The sequence below is a fragment of the Pleurodeles waltl genome, chromosome 8 (assembly GCF_031143425.1).
Source record: "Pleurodeles waltl isolate 20211129_DDA chromosome 8, aPleWal1.hap1.20221129, whole genome shotgun sequence".
In the NCBI taxonomy this organism is placed as follows: Eukaryota; Metazoa; Chordata; class Amphibia; order Caudata; family Salamandridae; genus Pleurodeles; species Pleurodeles waltl.
This window is the reverse complement of record NC_090447.1, coordinates 814,656,083-814,669,387: the sequence shown is the minus strand read 5'-3', so window position 1 is coordinate 814,669,387 and position 13,305 is coordinate 814,656,083. Positions and strand designations below refer to the sequence as shown.

At 40.6% G+C, this 13,305-nt stretch overlaps 1 protein-coding gene across 1 annotated transcript in view; it reads left to right on the top strand.

Moving 5' to 3' along the window:
* The window catches only part of TM9SF2 (transmembrane 9 superfamily member 2), a 313,007-nt gene that overhangs the window by 240,742 nt on the left and 58,960 nt on the right, over positions 1–13,305 (top strand). Inside the window, exon 15 of the mRNA XM_069205078.1 lies at positions 11,735–11,846. Coding sequence (XP_069061179.1) covers positions 11,735–11,846 — 112 coding nt within the window. The remainder of the gene's footprint in view (positions 1–11,734; positions 11,847–13,305) is intronic.

The following is a 13,305-nucleotide window of genomic DNA, read 5'->3' as shown; positions in this document are numbered from 1 at the left end:
TGTAGCTCCATATACACATGCTTTGCATAAGTTCGCCATCTAGTGTTGGCCTCTGAGTGTTACAAGTTGTTTTTCTTCAAAGAAGCTTTTTTGAATCACGAGCTTGTGTGACTCCTCCTGTCTTTGATAGTGCGCAGGGGCATCGAGTCCTTTGCTAGATTGTTTTCTTTCTGCCATCTGGTTCAGACGTGTTCCCTCTCTCTCCGGTAGATCTCGGTTCAGTACTATCTGTACTTCTCTATCTTTCCTTTAAACGTTGGTATTGTTTTCAAATGTGTTTTCCTAACTACACTCAATCCGATTTGTAGCGTCTGGATCGATTAAACGCTTTCTCTGGCCTACTGCGTCACAGGCTCATGGATCGGACTCAATTTAGATTCTGCCCGCGGTGGCACGCTAAGTTCCCCCTACATTCCCCTACACCGAACAAATTCGGTGTGTAACCTCTGCCTCTCTCCGGATCATAAGGCGGAACCCTGCAAGGCATGCCGATCTGTCCGATCCAAGAAGACTTTGCAAGATCGAAGAGCACGTCGGCTAGAGATGGCATCAAAGGCAACCGAACAAACACCCAACATTTTCAGTGAGGAACAGGCGCAGATTGCAGTTTCCATCAGAGACTCCAATTCTGACCGTGACTCAGAAGGGGACAGCCAAGTTAATCCTGCGGCGCAGTATCTGAGTACCCCAGCCCCTTCCCATCACCAAAAACATTTTTAAAAGTCAGCACAAAACGCCTTGGGTCAGCCACTGCTTGCCGGCCATGGTTGGACTTGAAAATTACATATTGACGACCGGCCCTGGAGTTCGGCGTCGAAGAAGGCCAAATTGCATTCGACCGAACAGACTGCCACGCCTGTTTCGGGATTGAGTAGTAAGATGGAAACTTCCACTTCGGAACCGAAACGGCTACATACCACCTCGGAGCCGAAACATCCAAGCTCCTCTTCGGAGCCGAAAAAACTTCCATCTGCTTCAGAAACCACATTTTCGTCCCGTTTAAAGCAGTCAACCACCAAGCTTTCAGAGCAGACATTTGTGGGAAGTAAACATATTCCATCTTCAGAGGAGTCAACAGACATTAGACCCATTCTTGAGGTCATGGACCATAAACAGAGAAGAATGCAAATCCAGAAGGATTCAGGGAAAATTGCATCTCTTCCTCCTATAACCAAGAGGAAACTGTCATTCCAAGAAGGTTTGGAAGCTGGGCCTTCACCTGTAAAAGTATTTAAGCACATGGAGAAGCCAAAGACAGTACATCAGCCTTCTTCACCGCATTCTCCTTTCCTTCCTACTTCTTCACCACCTGATACGCCACCACCTTCACCCACACAGTTATCTATACAATCTCCTGTTTCCTCACATGAGGATTATATGGGTGACAACCCTTATAATATAGACCTATGGGGTATGTACAATTCTGACCCAATTCCATCTAATGACCCTGATCTGTATCCCACAAGGCCATCTCCACCTGAAGACACCACAGCCTATAATCAGGTGATTTCTAGAGCAGCCACATACCACAATGTGCAGCTGCACTCTAAACCCATAAAGGATGATTTTCTATTCAACACCCTATCCTCTACACATAAACAGTACCAATGTTTACCGATGCTACCAGGCATGCTAAAACATGCTGATAACATTTTTGAAGAGCCAGCAAAGTCTAGAGTACGAACACCAAGGGTGGATAAAAAATATAAAGCTGCACCATCAGATCCAATTTTTCTAACACAACAATTGACACCTGATTCCATTGTGGTCAGTGCAGCTAGGAAAAGGGCAAATAGTCAGTCCACGGGGGATGCTCCTCCCCCTGAAAAAGAAAGTCGCAAATTTGATGCAGCAGGCAAGAGAGTGGCAACTCAAGCAGCAAATCATTGAAGAATTGCCGACTCCCAAGCTCTTTTAGCCAGTTATGACAGGGCCCATTGGGACGAAATGCAGGAGTTCCTCCAAAATCTCCCTACAGAACACCAAAAAAGGGCACAGCAGGTAGTGGCAGGACAAGCTATTGCCTACAGTCAAATTAGATCAGCCCTAGATGCAGCTGACACCGCAGCGAGGGGAATAAATACTAGCATTATGATTAGAAGGCATGCTTGGCTGTGGTCCTCAGGATTCAAACCTGAGATACAACAAGCGGTCCTTAATATGCCGTTTAACAAACAGCAGCTATTTGGACCAGAGGTGAATACCACCATTGAAAAATTAAAAAAAGACTCAGATAGAGCAAAAGCCATGAGTGCCCTTTACACAACACCTTTTCGGGACACTTTTCGTAAGACCCAATTCAGAGGGGGTTTTGAATCCCAAACATCAGAGGACTACATCCCAAAAAAAACAGGGCCAACAGTATTATTCTATGGGATCTTTCAGAGGATCCTACAGAGGACACAATTTCAGAGGTAGGGGCAAATCCACTGCCACAAGAGGTGCCGCCACCTCATCAAAGCAATGACTTTCTCTGCATCCCCACACAGCACACATCTCCTGTGGGAGGAAGACAGCAACATTTCCGCCATCATTGGCAGCAAATCAGATCAATGGGTACTGTCAATTATCCACAATGGTTATTGCCTAGGACTCATCTCCACTCCACCAAACATTCCCCCTCGTCCACATTGGTTTTCTCCAGAACACATTGTTCTGCTAAAACAAGAGGCAGAATCTCTTCTACTCAAAGGTGCAATAGAGGTAGTACTCATCAATCAACAAGGAACAGGAGTATATTCTTGATACTTCCTCATACCAAAAAAGGATGGCGCACTCAGACCAATCCTCGATCTCAGACCTTTCATTAAGTACATTCTCTCAGAGCATTTCCACATGATCACTCTACAGGATGTCATCCTCTATTTACTAAAACAAGACTACATGACAGCATTAGATCTAAAAGATGCTTACTTCCATATTCCCATACATCCAGCACACCCAAATACTTAAGGTTTGAAATAGCAGGCAAGCACTACCTATTCAAAATGCTACCCTTTGGAGTAACAACAGCACCAACGGTATTTACCAAATGCCTAGCAGTGGTTGCAGCTTACCTCAGAAGGCAGTATATACATGTCTTTCCCTATCTGGACAGCTGGCTAATAAAAGCCAGCACCATTCAAACCTGTCAACAACACACACAATTTACAATCTATACTCTACACAGTCTAGGGTTCACAGTCAATTACCAGAAGTCTCGCCTTCAGCCAGCACAAATACAACCAGATCTGGGAGCAATTCTGAACACTCAGCCAGCATTAGCCTCCCCAAACCCACGAGAATTTAAGCGTTTCACAGTCTCATATCTCAACTGCAATACAATCAAACTTACACAGTAAGGTTTCTTATGAAACTCTTAGGAATGATGGCATCCTGCATGTCAGTAGTGCCCAATGCACTAAACATGAGACCCCTGCAACAGTGTCTTTCACAACAATGGTCTCAGGCACAGGGTCAACTTCACGATCTAGTGTTGTTGGACCACCAGACTTACAACTCTATGCAATGGTGGAATCACACCAACTTATCAAAAGGGCGGCCATTTCAGGACCCTGTGCCACAGACCATAATCACCACAGATGCATCAATGACAGATTGGGGAGCCCATCACAACAATTGTACAAAACAGGGAGAATGGGACTCAATCCAGCAGACTTACCACAAAAACCACTTGGAATTGCTGGCAGTGTTCTTAGCACTCAAAGCATGCCAACCACAGATCACACACAAAACAGTGTTAATAAGGACTGACAACATGACAAAAATATATTATCTGCGGAAACAGGAGGGGCAAACATTAATCTCAATTATCCCTTCTAGCACAGCCAATTTGGAAATGGGCGATTCACAATCGCATTCACCTATTAGCAGAGTATATCCCAGCGATACACAACTAACTAGCGGACCTCTTAAGCAGGATGCAGCAACAAATGCACAAATGGAAGATTCACCCACAAGTAATTCTACAGTACTTTCACATGTGGGGAACACCAGACATAGACCTTTTTGCAACAAGCGAAAATGCAAAATGCCCAAACTTTGCGTCCAGGTACCCACACCCTCAATCCAGGGAAAATGCTCTATGGATCAATTGGTCAGGGATATTTGCTTACGCTTTTCCACCTCTCCCACTAATTCCATTTCTGGTCAACAAGATTTGTCACACCGCTCTTACTATGATATTCATAGCTCCCACCTGGGCACGTCAACATTCGTATACAACACTGTTGGATCTGTCTGTAGTACCACATCAAAAGCTCCCAAACAGACCAGACCTATTGACTCAAAACAAGGGTCAGAACAGGTATCCCAATCCTAGTATGCTCAACCTGGCGATTTGGCTCCTGAGGTTATAGAGTTTGGATATCTACAACTTCCATCAGAATGTATGGACATTCTAAACGAGGCACGTAAACCTACAACTAGACAGTGCTATGCAGCTAAATGGAAATATTTTGTATGTTACTGTCAACCCAAAAAGATTAATCCACTCAAAGCATCAGTACAAGATATTGTATGTTATTTGCTTTATTTACAAAAGGCAAATCTTGCATACTCATATATTAAAATTCATTTAACAGCAATATCAGCTTACCTCCAAAACAAACAGCACACTTCTTTGTTTAGAATTCCTGTCATAAAAGTTTTTATGGAGTGCCTTAAAAGAGTTATTCCACGTAGAGCTCCATCAGCTCCAGCCTGGAACCTTAACATTGTGCTTACAAGGCTTATGGGTCCACCATTTGAAACCCATGCATTCTTGCGCTCTTCAATTCCTATCATGGAAAGTTGCTTTCTTGGTAGCAATGACTTCCTTAAGAAGAGTTAGTGGAATTCAAGCTTTCACTTTAGAAGAATCTTTCTTCCAAAATCACAAATGCAAAATAGTACTCAGGACAAATCCAAAATTTCAGCCCAAAGTGGTTTCACCATGTCATATCAGTCAGTTAATGGAATTGCCAGTCTTCTTTCCACAGCCAGATTCAGTTGCTGAAAGAGCTCTGCACACTCTTGATGTCAAAAGAGCTCTCATGTACTATATAGACAGAACAAAAGGTTTCAGAAAATCTAAACAACTTTTTGTGGCTTTTTGACAGCCTCATAAAGGTAATCCTATTTCAAAACAAGGATTGGCCAGATGGATAGTAAAGTGTATTCAAACTTGCTTTCTCAAAGCTAAAAGGCAACTATTAGTAACTCCTAAAACGCATTCTACTAGAAAGAAAGGAGCTTCAATAGCTTTTTTTTAGGAAATGTACCAATGGCAGACATATGCAAAGCAGCCACATGGTCTACACCACACACATTTACAAAACACTATTGTGTAGATGTGTTGTCTCTCCAACAAGCAAATGTTGGTCAAGCAGTGCTTAAAACACTATTTCAAACTACTCCAACTCCTTCAGGCTAGCCGCCGCTTATTTGTGCATGTGTATCTGCAGCTCACAGGCCATCGAATGGAAAATGTAACTTACCTAGTGTACATCTGTTCGTACATCTGTTCGTGGCATATAGTGCTGCAGATTCACATGTGCCCTCCCCGGAAGCCTGTAGCTGTTGTGGTACTTTCTTATGTAAATATGTATATACATTGCATGGACATCTTCTTTACTTAGTGTATATATATGTACATATACAATTCGTCATTCCTTACTTCACCTTCCTGCGGGAAAACAACCTAACAAAGGATTGATGCCCATGCGGACTATCATCGAGAGGAGGAGTCACTCAGTCTTGTGACTCGAAAAAGTTTCTTCGAAGAAAAACAACTTGTAACACTCCAAGCCCAACACTAGCTTATGCAAAGCATTTGAATCTGCAGCACTACATATCACAAACAGATGTACAGTAGGTAAGTGACATTTTCCATATATATGTGTGTGTGTGTGTGTGTGTGTGTGTGTGTGTGTGTGTGTGTGTACACACACACTCTTTCATATGCATTTTTATCACAAGATAAATTTACAAATTTTGTGTTTCACTTTGAAAACATTACCAACTCGATATAAATATGAATTTACAGCCCTTCTCTGTCCTCAGTGCCATTAGAATCTGTCTCTAGTAAACATGGTAGTGCTTCCTATGTGTCTTTATTCGTTATGGGGGATTATGTGCTTTATTCCAGCAATTTTAAAGCACTTCAGTAAATGGCTGACCAAATAGCTATACGCCAATAATCCTCCTAAAGTTTAACTTGCTAACCTTAATCTACAGTTTGAGGGATGTGGGCTTGCTTTCTCAGGCCACAAGCTAGATTAGAATGCCTGTCAACTGCTGTACCTGTAGAGCTGGCTAGTTGGTGGTCACATTCCTAAAAAGGTCCTATTGGTGGGCAAGCTGTGGCAAAACTCAACTATTTATTTGTTGTTCCTACGAGGGCAGAACTAGTGGTACCACACTTGGTTTCTCCTATGTGAATGACATGGGAATGGTATATCAAGAGAGATAAAGCAAACCGTATATCTCCCTATATTTCCCAAAACCACCACTATGCGTATTGGCCCAGTTTCAGAAATTCAGGAAGAAGGTCATGGTGACATTGTGAATAGTGAAGGACTTTGAGATGTTACAGTTACATTACAATGGAGACTTTAAGTTTGAAGATGCACAAATACAATTTGTGGTACAAGAGGGCTGTTTCTGGTGTATGCATGATTAGCTATAACAGCACAAATGAAATGGGAGGGATTTCCATCTGGGCGTCTTGACGCAAAGGTCCTGAGTGAGCTAATATATCAGGCACAGATTGGTCACAGGATCACCTCTATAGGCGTCTGGTGCAAGGTCGCCCCAAAACAGATGTGACTTTTAAGAACATATGGTACTAGGACTGCAAGACACATCTGTGGCATTTGGTATGGGATGGAATAGGAATGTGTGTTTTGGACTGTCTCCACAAAAGCCCAATTTAAACTCGCCAATATTAAAATCCTCCACTAATACTATAGACACATGTGATGCCACTCGTATATACCCGATTAACTGTGTGGCCCAGATGTGGCAGAGGAAGTCGTGGCTTCTTAAACATGACGTGGTCACATTGCACATATTAGAGGAGTTTAGTTAATGTATATCATGTAGTGGAATCCATCATTGACCACACACAATGCATACTGTGTCTACACACAATACTCAGAAAGGGAAAGATTTTCAATAGCATTGTCTCTATCACGTGTCGAAGGATAGAAGTACATTGGTTACACCGTAGTGCACCTTAATTTTACATTTAAGGTAGAGATGTGCTTGAATGATAAGTAGCAGAAAAGACATAAATGCTCAGAAGTCAGTATGATGAAAAGCAGATGAAGGAGCTCTGTTGTACCCATCAGATATCCTTCTATCATGGACATTGGTGAAAATGCTGAAATGTTGATAAAGGCGTGACATTCAATACTATGCAGCAGCTTTTGTACAGATAAAGTCTAGGGAACAGATGCTCGGTGCGGCATTGGAACCATGGGCTAGAAATTCAAGGAAATGTTTGGAGATCATGTAATTAGAAGAGGGAGACCTGGGCTGCACAGTGTAGTCTGGCATCTATTAAATCCTGTCTGCAGTAATTATACATTTTACTCTAATTACTCAACTATGTCTGACTAGGCATTTGTTAGTCTGTGACTACAGTTAAAAGTATACACCTATTTGACTGCAGAGCAGCAAATGTTTTTGTTTTAGGACAGGGCAAGATCTTAGATGCAGGCAGCAGACTTAATGTTTTATTTTTCAAGCAGTGAAAAATAACAGTATATAAAAGTTTAGAGGTATCAGCTTAAACAATAGTTCTGAAAGAAAGGCATACATAAAGGAAAACAATTTCAGGTTCAGGAGCAACAAAATGAGGCCCTAATAACTGACACAAAGAGCAGGTCACCTAAGATATTTAGAAAAGTGATAAGAAGGATGGTTGTCCTCTGAACTCTAACAAATAATACTGAAATTATGACATTCTAACAGTTATTACTCTCTGAAGAAAAATATAAATTATTTCCAATCAACCGAAAATAATAGATTGGAATTTAAATTTGACTGCTAGCCATAGGATAAACTGATTAACAACTTCCAAGCAAATGGTTTGTGTATGCAATGAGAAAGAGTAGTTGGTCACAACTCACAAAGAATTGCCAGTGAATTAATGGCTTCCAAAACTAATAGAAAGGGCAATAAAAATAATGAACACAGATCATTAACTGGGTGGCCCAACAGCTTTTCTGTAGTGCTCTTTCAAGGAACCAAAAAACAGGCTTCACCTAAAAAATACTCTTTATTTTGCCACTGTGTAGTGTGAATTTCATGTTACATTTAATGCTAACCAGATTACAAAAAGTGACCCCCCGATTGCAGGAATTGTTAAAAGCTCTGGTAATTCTAGATCGCTTGAGGGAGGGGTTGTGAAAAGAAATAAAGGTCCACATTGTACCCTGCTTCTTTGCACATTTTAAAGACTGTTAGTGGATACACTGAGCTATGGTGAAGCGTTTGTACGATGAATACTCGCTGAGTAATAAGGCACTCAAGCTAAGGTAACAGGCAATGGTTTCTCCTCACACATTGTGGGGTCAAGCAGGAACTGCCTACTATTGCCTTAATTTCACGGATAAGCTTTGATTTTTTTGCCAAGAGTTTCCTCAGAACTGCAAACAATGCTTTTTTTAAATGTTTGATTTTAAAGAAACTCCGGGCTCAAGCATTCAGTTTTTGGTGTCCTAGATCCATCTGGTATCCTTAGATGGTTGTCACCAACCATAATTTTCTTTTTTATCATGTTGATCTCCAGGACCCATGTTCTACAGTACTCTTGCAGAAGAATAAGATTGTGTTTGTGCACCTTACAGGCACTGAAGTGACCAGGCATTGAAAATCATAAAAATGTTACTAGACCTGCAGGTCGAGTAACTTGAATGATCTACTCAACCATAACTGTAATAATGTACTTGACCTGTAAATGGGTCCCAATTGTGTGACCCTAGACAAATATTTTACTTTGCATTCGCTTTTTTCTTCATTCTCACATGAGTGTACCTTCAAATATGTGAGCTCAGCATTTCTGCTCTACAAAAAAATCTTCTTTGTTTGATTAAATGAACTAAACGTTTGCTCCATGTATAAAAATAATCTAGCCCATATATAGTGGGCACATCCACTACTTGCCTCTTAGTTTGCTAATAGCATTGATACCAGGGCAGGAGTGTTTCTAGGTTTATGTTTAAACACTAATTTTTAATAAATATATTACTAAAGCATGATGTGGTTGCACAGTGTCACGTAGAGAAAACTTCCATGACATGTCCAGAAGCCTTCCCACTAGCTTGCAGCTTTACTGATAAAGATATGTAATGTATTAACATATCTGTGAAAATCTAGTTTCAGAAAACATTCATTCTTTGCACATCACCAAGTAAAGTGTTCTGAGTTGTTGCCATCCTATTAAAGTACATTTTTATGTCACACAAAAGTACAAACAATGGGCTTTCACAACTACTGAAATATATTTTGAAATGGTTGTACAGTTGACTTAGCTATTTAAATCTTATGTGTTAGGAAAAAACTGACAAAATCCTGGAACTCTGCAGTCAGAAGGAAAATTAATTGTAAGACAAACTGGTTTCACCTCTGTCTCTGAACACAGTGCAAATGTGGCAAGAATAACATTTAAAGGCCTCTTTCACTTTCTGACTGAACACAACACCTGTTCATTGTTAACTCGCCAGAAGGGTCGAGTAGGTCCTAAAAACAGCTTGTGTCCTTCCTCTTCTCACTTTTCAGGCACTACTTTTTTCTTTTTAGTTAAGAATTCCACAAGAGTGTGTTTACCAGCTGTCTCCCTCCCACCCACCACTGCACTTGTGTTGCTCTTTCTCTGCCCCTGTGCTCCTCCCTGTCCCACCTCAGTGATACGTTTGCCCTTGTGTGCTTCTCCCCTTGTTGCTCTCTCAAACTGTGTGTTTCTCCTTCCCAATTCCACATTTGCACTCTTGTACTTTTGTTTCCCCCACTCCACTCTCCTATATATGTTTGCTTTCCTCCCTGTGCCCGACGAGTTGCTTCCCCCAACCCAGGCCTCATTTTCTTCCCCTGCCTTTCTGTTGCGTCTCCACTCTCGCCCTTCATGATTTCAGTGACGCCCCTTTTCATGTTGATTCTCCAACTCGGATAGGTAAACAAAAAGGAAAAAAATACTTTTAGCATTTTGTAGATGCATGCTTGACACACACACTTGAGCAGCTTTTCTGCCATGCTGCACAGCATCAGTGTTGCTCTGCAGCATTGTTAAACCATTGGCAAAGCCAACAGGTCCCAACGGTGAGACCTATGGACTTTGTTTGTTTGGCCCGCATCATTGTTTTTCAGACCTGACCTTTATTGTTTGCTGATCTGTGTTCCCCCGCACCTCAGCTTATGGTCCTACCGGTTCTGCCAGTCTTGAGGAATGCATGTTTTGGGTCTTGTGGGTCTCCCTGCTTTTGGACTACTTGCGGGCATTGCTTGTTTGGGCTTGATGAGGTCTTCTTTTAGGGTTTTGTCTTAATGAATGGTGTTTGCAATATCCATTTATGACAAAATATTTGGAGCCAAAATAACAGTCACCAGGATGTGCTCTGGGAAATTAAAGGCTTTCTGAATAACTGGGAAAGGTAGGAAGGCATGCGTCATGTATTGGGGATAGAGTTCAATCTTGTTAAAACAACGTACCGGATTGCTTAATTGGTGTCTGTGTTACCAAGAAAATCTGTCTAGACAAGCAAGGTTTTGAAGCTTAGGAGTCTGTTTGTTTCACTAACCATGCTCTTAAACACCTGCGTGGGAACGCGAATTCCCCACGATCCATTACAGATAATTATTCGTCCTGTCCTCTGCTGTGAAATGTTAACAAACCACTCGCTTAAAAAAAAGAATTTAAACTTTCCTCTGAATTGCTTGTCAAAACACATTTATTCCTGTGAAATCAGCATCATAAAAACAAGTGAAATCACCATATAAAGGCTAGCCAATAGCCTCTAATTTAAATCAAACTGACCATATTTTTATTTTTTATGTACATAGTTGCCAAATGGGCCATGTTATCTACGACACCTTCAGCTAGATATGACATTTGTGCCAACCGAATCAACTAGCTGATGGTGTCACAAATTATATTTGGGACATTTCATAGCTATGCAGGCCATTGTGCAAGAGTTGTGTATGCCTCTGTTTTCTTTGTCAGTTGCAGCCGATACAAGTGTTGTGTGAATGTGTGTGTCTTAGGTATGCATCATTATCTATAGTTCCTAGTTTTGTGCATGGTGCCTTGTATCTTGTGCACTTTTTACGTTCTACGTAAGTCCAACCTTTCACTTCGTGAATGCCTGTTGTCCTTTGGCAAAAGATTCTTTGTATTTGCCGGAGGTCTTGCTGTAAATAATTCCGCCTACAGGAGTTCTTTAGCAGTTCATCATGGGTTACCTAGCATTGTGCCTAAAATACCCTAGCCATTTTTCTATACTCCGCATTTGCTAGCTAACTGAGGATATGTCCCACCCACTGTGGCAGTGCCATCCCTGAGGATGCACAATAATAGATCCACGTTTGTGAACACGTCATTTAGTGTACAGTAACGTGACGTTTTGAGGACGTATACGTGGAACACTAACCTGTGAAACCCTAAATGTAGACAGTCACTTAAAAAATATTTATAAATGGCTTGTACATGTAGAAGTATTATCCCAGATTTAATTGTGAAATTGCTTTTTTTTAGGTCTCATCAAATGTATTACATGTTTGGGTTCCTGTTTCTTGTATTCATCATTTTGGTTATTACCTGTTCTGAAGCAACAATTCTTCTCTGCTACTTTCACCTCTGTGCCGAGGTAAGTTTATTAAAAGCGGTGAAACTGCTATTTTTCAGATTTTAGTTTAAATTTAGTTGTGTGTCACTATGTTGAGGTTGACCATACCAACTTACAAAAATATTAAATTCCATTACTAGATTGTCAAGGTAAATTATATATTTCCTGTCCCGAACTCTGACATACTCTACCATGGAAAGGTTAAGGCCAAATAGTGCATGCAATATATTTTTGATGCAAACAATAGAATGCAATATAATGAAGATATTCCAAAATAGCCTCCATTGTAAAGAGCTGTAATACACATTCAGTTGTGATTTATTTTATTTTGTTGTACTAAAATAAAAGTAATAGTTATACAGAATTGGGAATGTTATCTGTCCGTCCGTGATCTGGTTGGAAATCATCCTTTCTTAAAGGTTTGAAACATAAGATTTTTATATGTTGCCTTTATGCATTATAGGCTTGCAGATGGTTTTTGGTTTCCATTGCATGTTTTAATTTTTGGTTTGTAAAATTTTACCTGTGATTTTCAATACTACTCAGGCCAACTAAGGATATCAAACTTTCCTTTGGTACTACCAATGCCAGCGGTCCTGTCATTTGATATTTCCTTCAGAGGGACCTGGCATCATCTTCAGGCCCCTAAAGGTAGATACCCCTCTATCTGCCAGATCTCTATCAAGATATTCCGGGCTTAAACCTTTTATGGGTTACCTTTGCAGGGAATTTGATTAATGACTGAAGTGGAAACATTATTTCACCTTAGTTAATTACATTGTTTTAATCAATCCAGCAACTGTATCTCAGTATGGCAGCAAACAAATGTATCCTATAAGACATATGAAACATCAGTGCTACAGCAGCGTAGACTCACATGAGTGAAAATGTGCCGAAACATGCAAGCATATGTGAAAATGCATGCAAGATAAACACAAAGTGTTGACTGCATTGCTATAAGACCATGCATCTTAATTGAAGATTTTCCTTTCTTGTCATTAACCAAATTCTACACATTTCTATGGTAGTGAGTTTGTGTGTATGTCCATATATCTTTTGGGGCTTAGGAACAACATCTGTAAAGGCACTATCAAAAATAATCATACGCCTGAGTTCCTAGAAATGCAGAGACTCCCCCTTTTTTCATAAAGGAAAGGCACCTGTGGACGGGTAATTGCAAAATGTACACTACTCACCGTAAAAAAGATAGACATTACACCTTACATCCATGGGAGTTACTGTGTTTTTCAATCCCTTGTTTGCCAGATGCCAACTTCCTTTAAAGGCAGGCATGTGGGAAAAAAGGAACACCCTTCTAAGAATCTGTTTTTACATATTAAAAAATATCTGACCTTAATCTAGTTCTCACCAAGCCCTACCATTAGGTATATCTAATTCAAGTGGCAAATAACACACACAGTTTTTCACTTTGTCATTGTTGAACTGAAAATTCAGGTAACATTCACAAGACTTTTATGAA